Here is a 22506-nt window from a genome sequence, read left to right as displayed (position 1 = left end):
CAGTTGAGAATCGTTGCTCTAGTGTACAGAAACGCAATACAATAGACTTCATAACGGTACGAGAGCTTACTGATAGTGGTAGATGCCTGGGTCTGGTAAGTTAGGAAAGTGAGGAAACGAGGGCTTACCGGTGGTGGTAGACGTCTGGTAAGGGAGGAAGGAAGCAAAGGAGGGAAGGTGAGGAGATGAGGGCTTACCGGTGGTGGTAGACGTCTGGCTCTCTGCTCAGACGGTTCTGGAAGCCGATATACAGGTCGTCCCAAAGAAGGCCGTTCTTCACCACGTGCCTCATGACTCCAATCCTGTTCTTGATCTTTACAGAAGAGAAAGTAGTACACTGTCTATCTCTCAGTCCAATCAAGTTACATGAAATGGTAAAACAAACAAATGATTCACTTGCAGATTAATGGCAGTTCCTTTAAAAGCATGTTGGCATTTAAGCAGGGCTACAGCATTTTGGACACCGGGGCACCTACCACCAGCCAAACAGCTAACTTCTTGCATTTCAACACACTTTGCCATGGGGCAGAGAGAAAAATGTGCTGTTTTACAGTTCATTTAATGCTATTCTACATATTTGGCTCTTATGACAGAACATTTTGCCATGTTAAATCGAATTTCCTGCTATTCTACACATTTTGCTGTTTTATAGCTCATCTCATGCTATTCTACACATTTTGCCCTGTATGCCCGTTCGGTAATCCGGCCTTACACTTAAGGCAGTAGTGAGAACTGAGCCAGTAACAACTTTCTTCAACTGATAACAGCTTGGCATCAGATTTGCATCTGCCAACCACAACACATTCAAAACCCCTGAAGTTATGCATAGTAGCCTGCCATCTCCGTGTGTCTGTGCCTCGTACAGCATTCACCTCTTATGAGAATGACATGAGTCCAGGGAAACGTTATTCTTATGACAGATTTGTAACATGGTATGTTTCTGCCCCATAATGTTTGACCCCTAGAAGCAGTTGCATTTTGTATTGATCCTTCTCATAAGTGGATTGCAGTGTACAGTGCCTTTAGAAAGTATTCACACCCCTTGACTTTTTCCACATTTTGTTGTGTTACAGGCTGAATTACAAATGGATTACATTTCATTTTTGTGTCACTGATCTACACACAATACCCCATAATGTCAAAGTGGAATTATGTTTTTAGAAATGTTGGCAAATTAATTAAAAATAAATCAATAAGTATTCAACCCCTTTGTTATTGCAAGCCTAAATAAGTTCAGGAGTAAAAATGTGCTTAACAAGTCACATAAGTTGTATTGACTCACTGTGTGCAATAGTGCTTAACATGATTATTTTAAATGACAACCCCATCTCTGTACCCCACACATATAATTAGCTGTAAGTTCCCTCAGTCGAGCAGTGAATTTCAAGCACAGAGTCAACCACAAAGACCAGCGGACTAGCACCTATTGATAGATTGGTAGAGGGGGGAACATTGGTAGGGGGGGGGGGGGTTGACATTGAATATCCCTTTGAGCATAATGAAGTTATTAATTACACTTTGGATGCTGTATCAATACACACAGTCGTTACAAAGATAGAAGCGCCCTTCTTAAATCAGTTGCCAGAGAGGAAGGAAACCACTCAGATTTCCCCATGAGGCCAATGGTGACTTTAAAACAGTTAGAGTTTAATAGCTGTTATGGGAAAAACTGAGTATGGATAAACAACATTGTTGTGCTGCTGTTGTGCTGCTGTGCGTTTTGTTGCCGATCTTACTTTGCTACCTGACTACCTCACGGTTTTTACTTTTTCATTACTGTATATTTTGTTTTTCCCTCACTCAACTTTTTTTCATTCAACTTTTTCACCCCAGAGGTTTTATCTGGACATGGTTCAGCCGAAGCTAAGTAACATTAACATGATGCCTTCTAATTGCAGTCGTTGTACTTATAATATACAGGAGAACGATCGCCTTACGGCAAGGATAGCTGTGCTGCAAGCCCAGCTTCAGACGCAGTCGTTAGGCAAGGGTAATTTCAGTGTAGGAAAGGATGAAACAGCGTCTGTGCCACCAGTAAGTACAGATAGTAACGTTAGTATAAACCCCCTCGCACGGTCCCCGCAGCCGGACAACTTTCTCATGGCTTCTGGAGGGAAACGCTGTAGGAATGCTCAACCGGTGTCGCTTATTCAGCCGACAGAAACTTTCAACCGGTTCTCCCCATTAAGCGAGTCGGAGTCGGAGGCCGAAACTTCCCTGGTCTCTACTCCTCCCGTTGTGGGGTCTGAGACGCCGAAGGCTCCCACCATTAGCTCTGACAAATTGAAAACCCTAGTCATTGGCAACTCCATTACCCGCAGTATTAGACTTAAAACGAATCATCCAGCGATCATACACTGTTTACCAGGGGGCAGGGCTACCGACGTTAAGGCTAATCTGAAGACGGTGCTGGCTAAAGCTAAAACTGGCGAGTGTAGAGAGTATAGAGATATTGTTATCCACGTCGGCACCAACGATGTTAGGATGAAACAGTCAGAGGTCACCAAGCGCAACATAGCTTCAGCGTGTAAATCAGCTAGAAAGATGTGTCGACATCGATTAATTGTCTCTGGCCCCCTCCCAGTTAGGGGGAGTGATGAGCTCTACAGCAGAGAGTCTCTGGCCTCCTCCCAGTTAGGGGGAGTGATGAGCTCTACAGCAGAGTCTCACAACTCAATCGCTGGTTGAAAACTGTGTTCTGCCCCTCCCAAAAGATAGAATTTGTAGATAATTGGCCCTCTTTCTGGGACTCACCCACAAACAGGACCAAGCCTGGCCTGTTGAGGAGTGACGGACTCCATCCGAGCTAGAGGGGTGCTCTCATCTTATCTACGAACACAGAAACGGCTCTAACATCCCTAGCTCCACATTGAAATAGGGTGCAGGCCAGGCAGCAGGCTGTTAGCCAGCCTGCTAGTTTAGTGGAGTCTGCCACTAGCACAGTCAGTGTAGTCAGCTCAGCTTTCCCCATTGAGACCGTGTCTGTGCCTCGATCTAGGTTGGGCAAAATTAAAGATGGCGGTGTTCACTTTAGCAATCTCACTAGTATAAAGACCTCCTCCATTCCTGCCATTATTGAAAGAGATTGTGATACCTCACATCTCAAAATTGGGTTACTTAATGTTAGATCCCTCACTTCCAAGGCAGTTATAGTCAATGAACTAATCACTGATCATAATCTTGATGTGATTGGCCTGACTGAAACATGGCTTAAGCCTGATGAATTTACTGTGTTAAATGAGGCCTCACCCCCTGGTTACACTAGTGACCATACCCCCCGTGCATCCGGCAAAGGCGGAGGTGTTGCTAACATTTATGATAGCAAATTTCAATAAAAAAAACAAAAAAACAATGATGTTTTCGTCTTTTGAGCGTCTAGTCATGAAATCTATGCAGCCTACTCACTCACTTTTTATAGCTACTGTTTACAGGCCTCCTGGGCCATATGCAGTGTTCCTCACTGAGTTCCCTGAATTCCTATCGGATCTTGTAGTCATAGCAGATAATATTCTAATTTTTGGTGACTTTAACATTCACATGGAAAAGTCCACAGACCCACTCCAAAAGGCTTTCGGAGCCATCATCGACTCAGTGGGTTTTGTCCAACATGTCTCTGGACCTACTCACTGACACAGTCATACTCTGGACCTAGTTTTGTCCCATGGAATAAATGTTGTGGATCTTAATGTTTTTCCTCATAATCCTGGATTATCGGACCACCATTTTATTGCGTTTGCAATTGCAACAAATAATCTGCTCAGACCCCAACCAAGGAGCATTAAAAGTCATGCTATAAATTCTCAGACAACCCAAAGATTCCTTGATGCCCTTCCAGACACCCTCTGCCTACCCAAGGACGTCAGAGGACAAAAATCAGTTAACCACCTAACCGAGGAACTCAATTTAACCTTGCGCAATACCCTAGATGCAGTTGCACCCCTAAAAACTAAAAACATCTGTCATAAGAAACTAGCTCCCTGGTATACAGAAAATACACGAGCTCTGATACAAGCTACCAGAAAATTGGAACGGAAATGGCGCCACACCAAACTGGAAGTCTTCCGACTAGCTTGGAAAGATAGTACCGTGCAGTATCGAAGAGCCCTCACTGCTGCTCGATCATCCTATTTTTCCAACTTAATTGAGGAAAATAAGAACAATCCGAAATTTCTTTTTGATACTGTCGCAAAGCTAACTAAAAAGCAGCATTCGCAAATGGAGGATGGCTTTCACTTCAGCAGTAATAAATTTATGAACATCTTTGAGGAAAAGATCATGATCATTAGAAAGCAAATTACGGACTCCTCTTTAAATCTACGTATTCCTCCAAAGCTCCATTGTCCTGAGTCTGCACAACTCTGCCAGGACCTAGGATCAAGGGAGATACTAAAGTGTTTTAGTACTATATCTCTTGACACAATGATGAAAATAATCATGGCCTCTAAACCCTCAAGCTGCATACTGGACCCTATTCCAACCAAACTACTGAAAGAGCTGCTTCCTGTGCTTGGCCCTCCTATGTTGAACATAATAAACGGCTCTCTATCCACCGGATGTGTACCAAGCTCACTAAAAGTGGCAGTAATAAAGCCTCTCTTGAAAAAGCCGAATCTTGACCCAGAAATTATAAAAAACTAATCGGCCTATATCGAATCTTCCATTCCTCTCAAAAAATTTTGAAAAAGCTGTTGCACAGCAACTCACTGCCTTCCTGAAGACAAACAATGTATACGAAACGCTTCAGTCTGGTTTTAGACCCCATCATAGCACTGAGACTGCACTTGTGAAGGTGGTAAATGACATTTTAATGACGTCAGACCGAGGCTCTGCATCTGTCCTCGTGCTCCTAGATCTTAGTGCTGCTTTTGATACCATCGATCACCACATTCTTTTGGAGAGATTGGAAACCCAAATTGGTCTACATGGACAAGTTCTGGCCTGGTTTAGATCTTATCTGTCGGAAAGATATCAGTTTGTCTCTGTGAATGGTTTGTCCTCTGACAAAAATCAATTGTAAATTTCGGTGTTCCTCAAGGTTCCGTTTTAGGACCACTATTGTTTTCACTATATATTTTACCTCTTGGGGATGTCATTCGAAAACATAATGTTAAATTTCACTGCTATGCGGACGACACACAGCTGTACATTTCAATGAAACATGGTGAAGCCCCAAAATTGCCCTCGCTAGAAGCCTGTGTTTCAGACATAAAGAAGTGGATGGCTGCAAACCTTCTACTTTTAAACTCGGACAAAACAGAGATGCTTGTTCTAGGTCCCAAGAAACAAAGAGATCTTCTGTTGAATCTGACAATTAATCTGGATGGTTGTATAGTCGTCTCAAATAAAACTGTGAAGGACCTCGGCGTTACTCTGGACCCTGATCTCTCTTTTGAAGAACATATCAAGACTGTTTCAAGGGCAGCTTTTTTCCATCTACGTAACATTGCAAAAATCAGAAACTTTCTGTCCAAAAATTATGCAGAAAAATTAATCCATGCTTTTGTTACTTCTAGGCTGGACTACTGCAATGCTCTACTTTCCGGCTACCCGGATAAAGCACTAAACAAACTTCATTTAGTGCTAAATACGGCTGCTAGAATCCTGACTAGAACCAAAAAATTTGATCATATTACTCAAGTGCTAGCCTCCCTACACTGGCTTCCTGTTAAGGCAAGGGCTGATTTCAAGGTTTTACTGCTAACCTACAAAGCATTACATGGGCTTGCTCCTACCTATCTTTCCGATTTGGTCCTGCCGTACATACCTACACGTACGCTACGGTCACAAGACGCAGGCCTCCTAATTGTCCCTAGAATTTCTAAGCAAACGGCTGGAGGTAGGGCTTTCTCCTATAGAGCTCCATTTTTATGGAATGGTCTGCCTACCCATGTGAGAGACGCAGACTCAGTCTCAACCTTTAAGTCTTTACTGAAGACTTATCTCTTCAGTAGGTCCTATGATTAAGTATAGTCTGGCCCAGGAGTGTGAAGGTGAACGGAAAGGCTGGAGCAACGAACCGCCCTTGCTGTCTATGCCTTGCCGGTTCCCCTCTCTCCACTGGGATTCTCTACCTCTTACCCTATTACAGGGGCTGAGTCACTGGCTTACTGGTGTTCTTCCATGCCGTCCATGGGAGGGGTGCGTCACTTGAGTGGGTTGAGTCACTGACGTGGTCTTCCTGTCTGGGTTGGCGCTCCCCCCCCCTCTAGTGGCGTGGGGGCTGTGCTTTGGCAAAGTGGGTGGAGTTATATCCTGCCTGTTTGGCCCTGTCCGGGGGTATCATCGGATGGGGCCACAGTGTCTTCTGATCCCTCCTGTCTCAGCCTCCAGTATTTATGCTGCAGTAGTTTATGTGTCGGGGGGCTAGGGTCAGTCTGTTACATCTGGAGTATTTCTCTTGTCTTATCCGGTGTCCTGTGTGAATTTAAATATGCTCTCTCTAATTCTCTCTTTCTCTCTTTCTCTCTTTCTCTCGGAGGACCTGAGCCCTAGGACCATGCCTCAGGACTACCTGGCATGATGACTCCTTGCTGTCCCCAGTCCACCTGGCCGTGCTGCTGCTCCAGTTTCAACTGTTCTGCCTGTGGCTATGGAACCCTGACCTGTTCACCGGACGTGCTTGTTGCACCCTCGACAACTACTATGATTATTATTATTTGACCATGCTGGTCATTTATGAACATTTTAACATCTTGACCATGTTCTGTTATAATATCCACCCGGCACAGCCAGAAGAGGACTGGCCACCCCTCATAGCCTGGTTCCTCTCTAGGTTTCTTCCTAGGTTTTTGGCCTTTCTAGGGAGTTTTTCCTAGGGAGTTTTTCCTAGCCACCGTGCTTCTTTCACATGCTTTGCTTGCTGTTTGGGGTTTTAGGCTGGGTTTCTGTACAGCACTTTGAGATATCAGCTGATGTACGAAGGGCTATATAAATACATTTGATTTGATTTGATTTTGATTTAGTTACTCTACAATGCGAACCTAAATAACAGAGGGAAAAGGAAGCCTGTAGAAGAAAAAAAATTCAACAAGGTACTAAAGTAATACTGCAAGAAATGTGGCAAAGAAATTAACTTTTTGTCCTGAATACAAAGTGTAATATTTGGAGAAAACGCAACACATCACTGAGTACCACTCTTCATATTTTCAAGCATGGTGGTGGCTGCATCATATTATGGGTATGCTTGCTGTCGTCAAGGACTAGGGAGGATAAAAAGAAACGGAATATAGCTAAGCACTGGCTAAATCGCCTTCCCTGTAGCTCAGTTGGTAGAGCAGGGTGTTTGCAACGCATGGTGTTTGCAACGCCAGGGTTGTGGGTTCGATTCCCACGGGGGGCCAGTATGAAAAATAAATAAATAATAATAATAATGTATGAAGAGAGCGTTTGCTAAATGACTAAAAATGTAAATCCTAGAAGAAAACCTGGTTTAGTCTGCTTTCCAACAGACACTTGGAGACAAATTCTCCTTTCAGCAGGACAACCTAAAACAAGAGGCCAAATATACACTGGAGTTGCTTACTAAGATGATGTTGAATGTTCTGGCCTGGTTAAAGTTAACTTAAATCAGCTTGAAAATCTATGGCATGGCTGTCTAGCAATGATCAACAACCAATTTGACAGAGCTTGACGATTTAAAAATAATGGGCAAATATTGTACAATCCAGGTATGCGAAGCTCTTAGAGACTTACCCATGTATAGTGCTGTGAAGAAGTATTTGCCCCTTTCTGATTTTCTCTATTTTTGCTTCTGAACGTTGTCAGATCTTCAACCAAACCTAATATTAGATAAAGGGCACCTAAGTTTAGAAATAACAAAAAAATTATGCAACACCTAATTCCCCTGAGGGAAAAAGTAATTGCCCCCTGACACTCAATAACTGGTTGTGCCACCTTTAGCTGCAATGACTGCAACCAAATTCTTCCTGTAGTTGTTGATTTACATTTTAGTCATTTAGCAGACGCTCTTATCCAGAGCGACTTACAGTAGTGAGTGCATACATTTCATTTCATGCATTTTTTTTGTTTTCGTTGTACTGGCCCCCCGTGGGAGTCAAACCCACAACTCTGGCCTTGCAAGCACCATGCTCTACCAACTGAGCCACAGGGAGACAGACGGACTCTTACATCGCTGTGGAGGAATTTTGGCCCACTCTTGCATGCAGAACTGCTTTAACTCAGCAACATTTGTGTGTTTTCAAGCATGAACTGCTCGTTTCAAGTCCTGCTGCAACATTTCAATTGGGATTAGGTCTGGACTTTGACTAGGCCATTCCAAAACTTCAAATTTGTTGCTTTTTAGCCATTTTCATGTAGACTTGATTGTGTGTTTTGTATCATTGTCTTGCTGCATGAAACAGCTGCACTTCAGCTCACAGATGGATGTCCTGACATTCTACTGTAGAATTCTCTGATACAGAGCAGAATTCATGGTTCCTTCTATTAAGGCAAGTCGTCCAGGTCCTGAGCCAGCAAAGCATCCCCAAACCAATACTGAAAGCACTGTACTTATCAAGCACTGCATTTAATCCAGCAACAATTATCTTCAACTGAAAACAGCTTTGCATCAGATTTGCATCTGCCAACAACACATTCAAAGCCCTGAAGTCTGTGCCTTGTACAGACTTCACCTCATGAGAATGACATGAGTCCAGGGAAAATATTTCTTATTTACGTTTTACTAGACGCTCTTATCCAGAGCGACTTAGAGTAGCAATTAGGGTTACAGTGCATTCGGAAAGTATTCAGACCCCTTGACTTTTTCCACATTTTGTTACGTTACAGCCTTATTCTAATATTGACAAAAAAACTAAAACAATACCCCATAATGACAAAGCAAAAACAGCTTTTTAGACATTTTTGTAAATATATTAAATAAAAAATAAAAATTATATCACATTTACATAAGTCTTCAGACCCTTTACTTAGTTGAAGCACCTTTGGCTGCGATTACAGCCTTGAGTATTTTTTTATTTAATTTTTTTATTTCACCTTTATTTAACCAGGTAGGCTAGTTGAGAACAAGTTCTCATTTGCAACTGCGACCTGGCCAAGAAAAAACAAAGCAGTTAGACACATACAACACAGAGTTACACATGGAATGAACAAAACATAGTCAATAATACAGTAGAAAAAAAGAAAACTAAAAGTCTACATACAGTGAGTGCAAATTAGGTAAAATAAGGGAATTAAGGCAATAAATAGGCCATGGTGGCAAAGTAATTACAGTATGGCAATTAAACACTGGAATGGTAGATGTGCAAAATATGGATGTGCAAGTAGAGATACTGGGGTGCAAAAGGAGCAGAATAAATACATAAATATAGTATGGGGATGAGGTAGATAGATGGGCTGTATACAGATGGGCTATGTACAGGTGCAGTGATCTGTAAGCTGCTCTGACAGCTGGTGTGTAAAGCTAGTGAGGGAGATGGGAATCTCCAGCTTCAGAGATTTTTGCAGTTCGTTCCATTCATTGGCAGCAGAGAACTGGAAGGAAAGGCGACCAAAGGAGGAATTGGCTTTGGGGGTGACCAGTGAGATATACCTGCTGGAGCACGTGCTACGAGTGGGTGCTGCTATGGTGACCAGCGAGCTGAGATAAGGCGGGGCTTTACCTAGCAGAGAATTGTAGATAACCTGTAGCCAGTGGGTTTGGCGACGAGTATGAAGTGAGGGCCAGCCAACGAGAGCGTATAGGTCGCAGTGGTGGGTAGTGTATGGGGCTTTGGTGACAAAATGGATGGCACTGTGATAGACTGCATCCAGTTTGTTGAGTAGAGTGTTGGACGCTATTTTATAGATGACATCGCCAAAGTCGAGGATCGGTAGGATGGTCAGTTTTACGAGTGTGTGTTTGGCAGCATGAGTGAAGGATGCTTTGTTGCAAAATAGGAAGCCGATTCTAGATTTAATTTTGTATTGGAGATGCTTAATATGAGTCTGGAAGGAGAGTTTACAGTCTAGCCAGACACCCAGGTATTTGTAGTTATTCACGTATTCTAAGTCAGAGCCGTCCAGAGTAGTGATGCTGGACGGGCGGGCAGGTGCGGGCAATGATCGGTTGAATAGCATGCATTTAGTTTTATTTGCATTTAAGAGTAGTTGGAGGCCACGGAAGGAGAGTTGTATGGCATTGAAGCTCATCTGGAGGTTAGTTAACACAGTGTCCAAAGAAGGGCCAGAAGTATACAGAATGGTGTCGTCTGCGTAGAGGTGGATCAGAGAATCACCAGCAGCAAGAGCGTCATCATTAATGTATACAGAGAAAAGAGTCGGCCCAAGAATTGTACCCTGTGGCACCCCCATAGAGACTGCCAGAGGTCCGGACAACAGGCCCTCCGATTTGACACACTGAACTCTATCAGAGAAGTAGTTGGTAAACCAGGCGAGGCAATCATTTGAAAACCAAGGCTGTTGAGTCTGCCGATAAGAATGTTGTGATTGACAGAGTCGAAAGCCTTGGCCAGGTTGATGGATACAGCTGCACAGTAATGTCTCTTATCGATGGCGGTTATGATATCGTTTAGGACCTTGAGCTGGCTGAGGTGCACCCATAACTGGCTCTGAAACCAGATTGCATAGCGGAGATGGTACGGTGTGATTCAAAATGGTCGGTAATCTGTTTGTTAACTTGGCTTTCAAAGACCTTAGAGATGCAGGGTAGGATAGATATAGGTCTGTAACAGTTTGGGTCTAGTGTCTCCCCCTTTGAAGAGGGGGATGACCGCGGCAGCTTTCCAATCTTTGGGAATCTCAGACGATACGAAAGAGAAGTTGAACAGGCTAGTAATAGGGGTTGCAACAATTTCGGCAGATAATTTTAGAAAGAGATGGTCCAGATTGTCTAGCCCGGCTGATTTGTAGAGGTACAGATTTTGCAGCTCTTTCAGAACATCGGCTATCTGGAAAAGTGAAGGAGTGAAGGAGAAATGGTGGGGGCTTGGGCAGGTCGCTGTGGAGGGTGCCGGGCAGTTGACCGGGGTAGGGGTAGCCAGGTGGAAAGCATGGCCAGCCGTAGAGAAATGCTTATTGAAATTCTCAATTATAGTGGATTTATCGGTTGTAACAGAGTTTCCTAGCCTCAGAGCAGTGGGCAGCTGGGAGGAGGTGCTCTTATTCTCCATGGACTTTACAGTGTCCCAGAACTTTTTTGAGTTTGTACTGCAGGATGCAAATTTCTGTTTGAACAGGCTAGCCTTAGCTTTCCTGACTGCCTGTGTATATTGGTTCCTAACTTCCCTGAAATGTTGCATATCACGGGGGCAATTCGATGCTAATGCAGAACGCCACAGGATGTTTTTGTGCTGGTCATGGGCAGACAGGTCTGGAGTGAACCAAGGGCTATATCTATTCCTGTTTCTACATTTTTTGAATGGGGCATGCTTATTTAAGATGGTGAGGAAGGCACTTTTAAAGAATAACCAGGCATCCTCTACTGACGGGATGAGGTCAGTGTCATTCCAGGATACCCCGGCCAGGTCGTTTAGAAAGGCCTGCTCGCAGAAGTATATTAGGGAGCGTTTGACAGTGATGAGGGGTGGTCGTTTGATCGCAGACCCATTACGGATGCAGGCAATGAGGCAGTGATCGCTGAGATCTTGGTTGAAAACAGCAGAGGTGTATTTGGAGGGCGAGTTAGTTAGGATGATATCTATGAGGGTGCCCGTGTTTACGGATTTGGGGTTATATCTGGTAGGTTCATTGATAAGTTGTGTGAGGTTGAGGGCATCAAGCTTAGATTGTAGGATGGCCGGGGTGTTAAGCATGTCCCAGTTTAGGTCACCTAGCAGCACGAGCTCAGAATATAGATGGGGGGCAATCAAATCACATATGGTGTCGAGGGCACAGCTGGGGGCAGAGGGTGGTCTATAGCAAGCGGCAACGGCGAGAGAATTGTTTCTGGAAAGGTTAATTTTTAGAAGTAGGAACTCGAATTGTTTGGGTACGGACCTGGATAGTAAGACTTAACTCTGCAGGTTATCTTTGCAGTAGATTGCAACACCGCCCCCTTTGGCAGTTCTATCTTGTCGGAAAATGTTACATTTATGAATGGAAATTTCAAGGTTTTTGGTGGTCTTCCTAAGCCAGGATTCAGACACGGCTAGGACATCCGGATTGGTGGAGTGTGCTAGGGCAGTGAATAAAACAAACTTACGGAGGAGGCTTCTAATGTTAACATGCATGAAACCAAGGCTTTTACGGTTGCAGAAGTCAACAAATGAGAGAGCCTGGGGGATGGGAGTGGAGCTAGACACTGCAGGGCCTGGATTAACCTCTCCATCACCAGAGGAACAGAGGAGGAGTGGGATAAGGGTACGGCTAAAGGCTAACAGAACTGGACGACTAACACGTTCAGAACAGAGAGTAAAAGGAGCAGATTACTGGGCATGGTAGAATATATTCAATGCATAATGTACAGACAAAGGTATAGTAGGATGTGAATACAGTGGGGGTAAACCTGTGCATATAGTGATAATGGAAGAGATATTGTCTCTAGAAATAGCATTTAAACCAGGTGATGTCACTGCGTGTGTGGGAGATGGAACTAAATTGTTAGCTGAGGTGTTTTGAGCAGTGCTAGAGGCTCTACAGTGAAATAAAACAATAGTTACAAACCAAAACAGCAATGGACAAGGTATGGTGACGTTAGGGAGAGGCATGCGTAGCCGGGTGATCATAAGAGTCCAGTGCGTGTCTTCAGTATTATATTACAAGCTTGGCACGCCTGTATTTGGGGTGTTTCTCCCATTCTTCTCTTGTCAGGTTGGATGGGGAGCGTCGCTGCACAGCTATTTCAGGTCTCTCCAGAGATGTTCGATCGGGTTCAAGTCCGGGCTCTGGCTGGGCCATTTAAGGACATTTAGAGACTTGTCCCAAAGCCAGGTTTCCTCCAGATGTGACGCTTGGCATTCAAGCCAAAGAGTTCAATATTGGTTTCATCAGACCAGAGAATCTTGTTTGTCATGGTCTGAGAGTCCTTTAGGTACCTCAGCTCTAGGAAGAGTCTTGGTGGTTCCAAATGTCTTCCATTTAAGAATGATGGAGGCCACTGTGTTCTAGGGGACCTTCAATGCTGCAGAAACTCCAGATCTGTGCCTCAACATAATCCTGTCTCGGAACTCTACGGACAATTCCTTTGACCTCATGGCTTGGTTTTTGCTTTGACATGCTCTGTCAACTGTGGGACCTTATATAGACAGGTCTGTGCCTTTCCAAATCATGTCCAATCAATTGAATTTACCAAAGGTGGACTCCAATCAAGTTGTAGAAACATCTCAAGGATGATCAATGGGAACAGGATGCACCTGAGCTCAATTTTGAGTCTCATAGCAAAGAGTCTGAATACTTGTGTAAAAAAGGCATTTTATAATTTCTTTACATTTGCAAAAAAAAAATCTAAAAACCTATTTTTGCTTTGTCATTATGGGGTTTTGTGTATTTTAGAATAAGGCTGTAACAAGGAAAAAGAAAAGGGGTCTGAATACTTTCTGAATGCACTATAAGTGCCTTGCTCAAGGGAACATCAAATGATTTTTCACATAGTAAGCTCAAGGATTTGAACCAGCAACCTTTCGGTAACTGGCCCAGTGCTCTGAACTGTTAGGCTACCTGCCACCCTTATGACAGATTTGTAACATGCTATGTACCTGCTCCACAATGTTTGTTTTGATCCTTCTCAAGTGGAGTGCAGTGTACTTAATAATATATAGGTGAGCAGGTGTTGTAGCCATGCTCACCTCCTCATAAGGGTGCTCTCTAGTGGGCCTCTGAGTAGGGAAGGAGAGATCCATGAAGTCCACCAGATAGTTGTAGCCATTGTCTATCGGAATGAAGTCCTCATCTGTCTCAATGACCTTAAATACATATTGCAAACAACAGATAGGCAATGTTTAGTTGGAATTCAAACAATTTGCGTTATTCACTGACCTGCAGTTATGATAAATATCAGATAACTAGAATATGAATAACCAGAATAAATATACAGAATCACCAGAAACTATAGAATTACCAGAGTCTATAGAATTACCAGAGTCTATAGAATTCCCAGAATAAAATAAAAAAGTAGCATAAGCATGAGAAGAATTGGAAAAGATGTCTTCTAATTTTAACCCTCGAACCCACCAGATTTGGGTTAAAAATGTATTTTTGAAATTGATTGAACTTGCCTGGCACAATGGAACCAAGGGTCATAGTCCCTAAAGTGTCAACCCTGCCCATCTGGCAATCCAAGCAGCCAAAATCAGCTGCTCCAAGGGCAGTTTCCTGGATATAGATTAAGCCTAGTCCTGGACCCCCCCCAAAATCGACAGAGATTATCCATTGAGCGTTTAATTGTTTTTAAATTCAGGAATAGGCTTAGTCTGTGTCCGTGGGAGCGTCCGTACATGTTTTAAACATTCCAGAGATCTACAGAGAGAGAGGAAGTGAATGGAAGGGTTCGCGTTCAGTCGGTACAAAACCGAGAAACATTTTAAAATAGATATCGTCTATTGATAGATTGTCCAATAACTATAATTTTCCTTGCATGTTTTTACTGCCTACTGAATGCGAGTCAGGAGTTACCAGGAGTGTATTCTTAAATTGCAGACTGTTGCAAAAAGTTTGGTCTAGACCGTTTAGTCCAAACGGAAAACATTTTGCAATGAAAACGAGAGTTTCTATTGGGCAAATTCAGGCTTCCACTTGGTTCCAAGAGTAAACGGTAATCGGATTCTGTTGAAAAAAGTTTTGCAACAGACCAACTGTTTTGCAACAGTCAACGAGTAATGAATCCACCCCAAGAGTCAGCTTGTAGATGTGCAGTAGAGCACTAAGAGCTGTGAGGACTTTTATATGGACTACAATATTTACCCGGACAACTAGATCGTAGTTTTTAAACCCTGCCCAGATGTAATAAAATTGGATCCAGCTTTTATGTTTAAATATCTCAGCGGTGATGGCCCTGTTCAGTTCATCCACGTACAAATCAAAGTCCCAACTGTCCTTATAGATGTTTGTCCCGGACGGAGGGTCGGTGATGGCTTTCCTGTGGTTATAGTCAAGTCATACATGATTAAAAGTGCATTTTACCTGGGTAACAACATTAAAAATGAATGAAATAATGTATGAAAAAACAGAATGTAGAAAGAGAACATAATGGTAGACAATGTAGGAAAGTGGGCTAATAAAGGTAGACAACGTAGGGTTATGAGGTAGTAATGGCAGACAATGTAGGGAAGTGATGCAATAATGCTAGACAATGTAGGGAAGTGGGGTAATAATCGTAGAAAATGTAGGGAAGTGGGGTAATAATGGTAGAAAATGTAGGGAAGTGATGTAATAATGGTAGAAAATGTAGGGAAGTGATGTAATAATGGTAGAAAATGTAGGGAAGTGGGGTAATAATGGTAGAAAATGTAGGGAAGTGAGGTAATAATGCTATTGACAACAGAGGAAAACATCAACCACCAAAATGTGATTTGTGATTATTGATGATTGTTGGCATTTCTATGGAGTATGGACTGATATGACAGACATCGACACACACGATTTGCTGATTGATGAGCAATCCTACCGGCTGGGGCTCATCAGAGCCAGGGCCAGATCGAGCACAGCGCCTGGCTTGGGTGTCCATGTTGTTATGCCTGGAGCGCTCTTCTTGATCAGGGCATTGAGCTCCTCCGCGTTGTTTTTCGTGTTAGTTTCCTTAATGTACCTGTCAGGTAATGTATGTCAGTTGTCAATGTCAAGTAGGGATGCATATTATACTGAGTGACTGAAATTGAAGCAATAATAGGGGTCAAAACCTACCTGAACCTAGAACGGAATTTGTACACAAAGAGTAAAAGTTTCGTAATACCTGTCTGAGGGATGTGCTTCGACAAAGTAACCGGCAAACGGGCAGTAGATCTTGGGCTGCAAGGACTTTACCAGCTGGGCCTTGTAGTTCATGAGCTTCTTCCTTTCATTCTTGATGAAATCGGCTTTCCAGCTCTCTGCAGGGAGAAAGCGACACTAGTCAATGAGTGAATCTCAGTTGTGTTTCCTTGATTCCTCGCTTCCTCTCCCCTTGCCTCCTCCTCAAAATGCATTGGAGGAGAACATCCGAGGGAAGGAACCTCATATCTGTTCCGATGTGCTTTGAGGAGGAGATAAGGAGGGAGGAAATACAATTGAGATTCACTCCATGTGCAGGCAATAGCAAGGGAAACCCAAGGGAGCAATTAATTTCTCTGTTATTTGTCTGGCTGTACACTTGGACGCTGTATACCTGCCCACCTCACCTGTGTATTTTCCTCCACTGAAGGTCATGGGGAAGCCAGACGCCCCCCCAGCAAAGTCACTCATCATCAGGTCTACATTGTGGGGCAGTCGGCCGTAGTTTGGCCTGGTGCAGTCCACCGTGTTGAGGATCATATGACCTGAGTGGGACAACCAGAATCAGATGCACCCGTCAAATGAGATAAGTTATGCCTACCAAGTGGCACTGGCAGATACTTTTTATTACTGAACTGACAATGACCTGAATCAGACAGGATGTGCATGTTCAATAAAACAATGAGGCTTAATTATCCTGATGGAACCCATCTTTATATGGATGTATAATCTGTAGGTGGATAAAGTGGGATGAAAGTCAGAATGTGTGACCTGCTTGTGATTGTACACTGACTGTACAAAACGTTAGGAACACATGCTCTTTCCGTGAAATAGACTGACCAGGTGAATCCAGGTGAAGGCTATGATCACTTATTGATGTCACTTGTTAAAGTCACTTCAATCAGTGTAGATGAAGGGAAGGAGACAGGTTAAAGAAGGATTTTTAAACCTTGAGACAATTGGGACATGGATTGTGTATGTGTGCCATTCAGAGGGGAAATGGGAAAGAAAATATTTAAGTGCCTTTGAAGGGGGTATGGTAGTAGGTACCCGGCACACCGGTTTGAGTGTGTCAAGAACTGCAGCCCTGCTGGGTTTTTCATGCTCAACAGTTTCCCGTGTGTATCAAGAATGGTTCACCACCCAAAATAAATCCATCCAACTTGACACAACTGTGGGAAGCATTGGAGTCAACATGGGCCAGCATAGCATCCCTGTGGAATGCTTTCGATACCTTGTAGAGTCCATGCCAATAGAGTCCAATTGAGGTTGTTCTGATGGCAAAGGGGGGTGCAACTCAATATTAGGAAGGTTTTCCTAATGTTTCGTACACTCGGTGTATATACACCAACTAGTAGACCCTTTTATGAAAAGTGACTTCCAGTGACTGCAGGAATTGAACCCAGGACTCTGGTGAAGCTAGCACCATGTGCTCTTACAAAGGACATGAAGACTACCTTTATATTCAACAATGATACAGGTGTCCATTTCGGGGTGCACTTCATCCTTCAGAATCATGAATCTGAGGTGCTCATCAATCTGACGGAGATAACAACAGGAGAAGGGCATTAAAGAAGAGCCTTTTGACAGAGGTTCCTGTATCGTATAAACTGTTCATACAAAGTGAGCTGTTTATGCTTACGTTTTGCCAAATGCCAAAGGGAACTATGTTGATATTTGTCAGCTGCACCTGACTTTTCTCCAGCATCCTGTAACATGATTCAAACGAGGACAGCATAAACCCACAAAGGTGACACCCTCATTTGTTTTATGGTTATAAAACCATGTTAATGTGTGACATATATGTATGTATATATATATATATATATATATATATATATATATATATAACCCTTACCAGAACACTGGCCTTGATGTGTCGCCAACATAAATAGGAACATCCGGTCTCGTCGCAGAGAGGGATTTTAAGGTTGGGTAGCTGAAAATAGATTTTTCAGGAATTATCTTAAAACTTCCTGTCTTCTGTATGCTCATCCTCATGAGGAAAATTGGAATCGAAATTTCTGCTTACTTCCGTAATTAGGGTCCCACTAAACTAAGTACAACTTATAATGGCTTAATATAGCTTACATAAATGCTTCACATATCATCTATAAACCTATCTCATACTCTATAAATGGTGTATAAACATACATAGTTTGTACACCATTAATACACCACCCTTTATATACCATTTATAGAATATGACACACGCTTATAGATTATCTGTGAAGCATTTGTGTAGTGCTTAAGAAACTTCATGCATGCTATATAACGCCTTTGTACTTCGTTTAAAGTGGGACCAAAATTATAAATACATTGAAATCAGTGGTGGCTGGTGGATGGAGATTGCGGAGAATGGGCTCATTGTAATGGTTGTGTTGGATGTGTTTGATGTGTTTGATACTTTAAATCAATTCCCTTCCAGTTTCACTGAGCCCATCCTCCTATATCAATTCATTTCATTCTACCATACTTCATACAGGTACCATCTCTACATACCTGTACCATCCTCCATACAGGCACCATCTCTACATACCTGTACCATCCTCCATACAGGTACCATCTCTACATACCTGTACCATACTCCATACAGGTACCATCTCTTCATACCTGTACCATCCTCCCTACAGGTACCATCTCTTTCATACCTGTACCATCCTCCATACAGGCACCATCTCTACATACCTGTACCATACTCCATACAGGCACCATCTCTACATACCTGTACCATACTCCATACAGATACCATCTCTACATACCTGTACCATCCTCCATACAGATACCATCTCTACATACCTGTACCATCCTCCATACAGGTACCATCTCTACATACCTGTACCATACTCCATACAGGTACCATCTCTACATACCTGTACCATCCTCCATACAGGTACCATCTCTACATACCTGTACCATCCTCCATACAGGCACCATCTCTACATACCTGTACCATCCTCCATACAGGTACCATCTCTACATACCTGTACCATACTCCATACAGGAACCATCTCTACATACCTGTACCATACTCCATACAGGAACCATCTCTACATACCTGTACCATACTCCATACAGGCACCATCTCTACATACCTGTACCATCCTCCATACAGGCACCATCTCTACATACCTGTACCATATTCCATACAGGCTCCATCTCTACATACCTGTACCATCCTCCATACAGGCACCATCTCTACATACCTGTACCATCCTCCATACAGGCACCATCTCTATATACCTGTACCATACTCCATACAGGCACCATCTCTACATACCTGTACCATCCTCCATACAGGCCCCATCTCTACATACCTGTACCATCCTCCATACAGGTACCATCTCTACATACCTGTACCATCCTCCATACAGGCACCATCTCTACATACCTGTACCATCCTCCATACAGGCACCATCTCTACATACCTGAGGTGGTCAGAGTGCATGTGGCTGATGTAGATGAGGTCGGCCATGCACAGCCTCTCCATGGAGTCAGCAGGGGGCTCGTGGAGCAGCCACCAGCCCCTGGCGAAGGCCGGACCCGTCAGCCAGGGGTCGAATATCATCTTCTTCCCCCCTAGCTGGAGCTCCATGCATGCATGGGTGAGGTAGGTCACCTGGAGGAACATGAAGGTCAAGTTTGGAGTGGAGAATATTGTCGCCCGACGTGCTATCATTTTATCACCGATTTATCAATCACACCGATTTAAATAGCCTGTCGGCCATATGGGAAAAACTCAGAGGTGTCGGAGTTGGGACTGTCGTTTCTGTGTCTCTGGAATTTAAATGAACACATAGGGGAGATGGTCAAAAGTAATCTGTGACCAACTGTCGCTCAGAGTCCCAGCAATGTGTCCTGCACTGTTGTTGGGCATGGCTGTGATTGGAGGTCTATCCCGATACATCATCTACAATCTTGGATGGTGGTTGGTGAAAGCTTTCAACCTTTGCCCATCTCCCTTATGGGTCCCAGGCTTAAGTTTGGCACTGCAGCCTTTCAGGTGAGAACACAGCCTCAGATCTCACATTATAAAGCTTGGCACTGCAGCCTTTCAGGTGAGAACACACCCTCAGATCTCACATTATAAAGCTTGGAACTGCAGCCTTTCAGGTGAGAACACACCCTCAGATCTCACATTATAAAGTTTGGCACTGCAGCCTTTCAGGTGAGAACACACCCTCAGATCTCACATTATTAAAGTGGTGATGAGATCAAAGATGAGTCAAAGATTTTGTAGACACACAACTTTCGGTTATCATTTTAAGGCTAATATTTGATTCACTCCGGGTAATTACTAACTAGCCTTGGATCATAGCTAGTGTTTGTGTTCTTGTCACAAATTTGTGACTAAACAACATGGGAATGTGTTCCAGATTAGTTTCAACCAGCCTGGTGAAGACATCTTTTTCATGACGAGACCAAGATCACAACCAGATCAAGACATATTTTTCTGACCATAACAAAACGTCTTTATACAACCAGTATCCATCCTGACCATGACGTCATGTAAGATGTCATAATGTAATTGCAACCAGTTTTGCCCACTGGGAAAGGCCTCAGATCTCTCCAGCCGTGGGTGTGTGGTGTGTGTGACGCGCTGTACTCACAGTCACCTCTCCCTCCTGCAGTTCCTGTGGATCCTGGGGGTCTGCCGACCAGGGGTCCCAGGCGATCACCTCCACGAGCTGAAGACCACCCTCGTCTGTCATCACGACGTCTGCGTTAGCAAAATCAAGCCAAAGTCAAAACTCTTCCGATGAGTAATCAAATGAATTACTTCTATTTGACTATCTTAATGTACATATAGACATATTAAACATCTGACTTATTTTTTACACTGTGTTCCTCATGTCATTTTTAGACGGCCAAAGGAATGGACATCTGGAGCTGGGCACTCAACCAACAGGACGCTGAACAGCTTCTCCCTCCAAGTCACAAGACTGCTAAATAGTTAGTTAGCCAATAGCGACCCGGACTATCTGCATTGACCCTTTTTGGACTAACTCTTTTGACTCATCAAATACGCTGCTGTTACTGTTTATTATCTATCCTGTTGCCTAGTCACTTTATCTCACCTGTATGAACATATCTACCTCAATTACCTCATACCCCTGCACATATACTCGGTACTGGTACCGCTTGTAACGTTACATAGCCAAGTTATCTTTACTCATTGAGGATTTATTCCTTGTGTTATTTTTTAAAAAATTATTTCTCTTTTTTTCTTTCTGCATTGTTGGGAAGGCCCGTAAGTAAGCATTTCACTGTTAGTCTACATCTGTTGTATACGAAGCATGTGACATAACATTTGATTTGATGATCAGTATCAGACAGTGTGTACAAATATACACAAGTTGTCAGAGAACACAAAAGATTAGACATACCCTTTCATATGACCTAAAATGGCAAATAGACTAATTCAAAAGCCATTCAATAACCTTTCAGGTTGAGAAAATGGCAGCTCAACTTACCCAGCTCATCCTGTGTGAAGCTGTCGGGAGGGTTCACATACTGCATAGTTGAGACGTTCAGCTTCCAGTAGTGTTTTGTACATCGGACCGTCCTGTATCAGAAAAACCTTTCAGTCCCATTGAATAGATATGTTATATCTAAGCCTCGGTATTAAAGAGGAAGTTCAGGATTTTATAACTTGATGTTAGATGGTTCCTCAGCCTGAAAGTAGTCTATGGGCCAGGAGAAACTGTAATCCATGGTTCAGTATTCTCTAAACAGCCACTACAAACTCCAGCTATCTTTAGTTGTAGAGTCCTGAACTTCCCCTTTAAGTCTACTTACCTTCCATCTAAGTCCTCTATGTCTTTGATGAACAGGCCTCCTTGGTGTTTGCATTGGTTCTTGCAGGCCTTCAGCTCTCCATTTTCTTTGTATATGATGTAGCACTTGCCATCATCTGGGCTCTTCTTAAAGTTGATGCCATCTTTGAGTGAGAACACCGCCTCAGAGTCCAGGGACAGCACTGTCTTTGAAGACTGGGCTGTCATTTGAGTGGTTGAATTGAAGTGCTGATGAGAAAAGTAGAGGAGTATAAGTGGATGGTACTCGTAAGAAGAATTTACAGGTGAACAAAACAGAAGTAATAGATAAAGGCAACAAAAAAATCAATCCAGTTTATTACAAGTTGCAACAGGGAGATACTTCCAGCACAGAACCAGAGAAAATATCTAACTGGCCTTATATCCTAATCAGCAGACAACTGTTCTGTAAACATCAGCCCCAGAGGCTTGTGGGAAGTCCAAACAACAAGTAAGTGACATTGCTACAGAATCACAGTGTTCAGACAATACAATAATAATCAGTGTGTCCTCGGTCCTTGTATCTCCAGTCTGGCATCAAACACTATCAACAGATGTGAGTTTAATCCATAACATACAGCATCAAGGCTAGTGACCATTAACCCGAGTATCCCAAACAAAACACTGGAAATCGTGTATTACAGAAAGGGGAAATATATGAATATGCGGTAACACTTTACTTGACACCTAGGGTCATAACCATGTCATAATATGTCATAACAGCTGACATAACTTGTCATAACCTGTCATAATATGCTCATAACACTGTTACATATGTTTAGACCTGTTGTGACATATATTAGAATATTTTATGGGTGGTTATGACACATAA

At 43.1% G+C, this 22506-nt stretch overlaps 1 protein-coding gene across 1 annotated transcript; it reads right to left on the bottom strand.

Annotated features, from left to right (window-relative positions):
- Positions 1 to 148: 148 nt before the first annotated feature.
- On the bottom strand, positions 149 to 21901 carry LOC106609768 (cytidine monophosphate-N-acetylneuraminic acid hydroxylase-like). Its single transcript, XM_045700092.2, has 13 exons — positions 21658 to 21901; positions 21333 to 21424; positions 20469 to 20578; positions 19287 to 19477; positions 17717 to 17797; positions 17501 to 17567; positions 17316 to 17397; positions 16266 to 16403; positions 15842 to 15977; positions 15557 to 15697; positions 14854 to 15028; positions 13740 to 13856; positions 149 to 313 (listed from the first exon to the last, which is right to left on the bottom strand). Exons 1-13 carry the CDS (start codon positions 21861 to 21863, stop codon positions 194 to 196), a joined length of 1656 nt encoding a protein of 551 aa, XP_045556048.2. The 5' UTR covers positions 21864 to 21901; the 3' UTR covers positions 149 to 193.
- Positions 21902 to 22506: the final 605 nt, after the last annotated feature.

This window comes from Salmo salar, chromosome 17 (genome assembly GCF_965601325.2).
Source record: "Salmo salar chromosome 17, fSalSal1, whole genome shotgun sequence".
Lineage (NCBI taxonomy): Eukaryota > Metazoa > Chordata > Actinopteri > Salmoniformes > Salmonidae > Salmo > Salmo salar.
Note: the sequence above shows the minus strand (reverse complement) of the source record. Positions and strands in the feature narration are given on the sequence as shown.

Coding starts and splice junctions, on each gene's coding strand:
- LOC106609768 (XM_045700092.2), bottom strand. CDS start 21,863: ATGACAGCCCAGTCTTCAAAGACAGTGCTGTCCCTGGACTCTGAGGCG. Junction 17,568..17,716: donor ACATCAAGGCCAGTGTTCTG/GTAAGGGTTATA, acceptor ATCATGTTACAG/GATGCTGGAGAAAAGTCAGG. Junction 13,857..14,853: donor ACTACGATCTAGTTGTCCGG/GTAAATATTGTA, acceptor TATGTATTTAAG/GTCATTGAGACAGATGAGGA.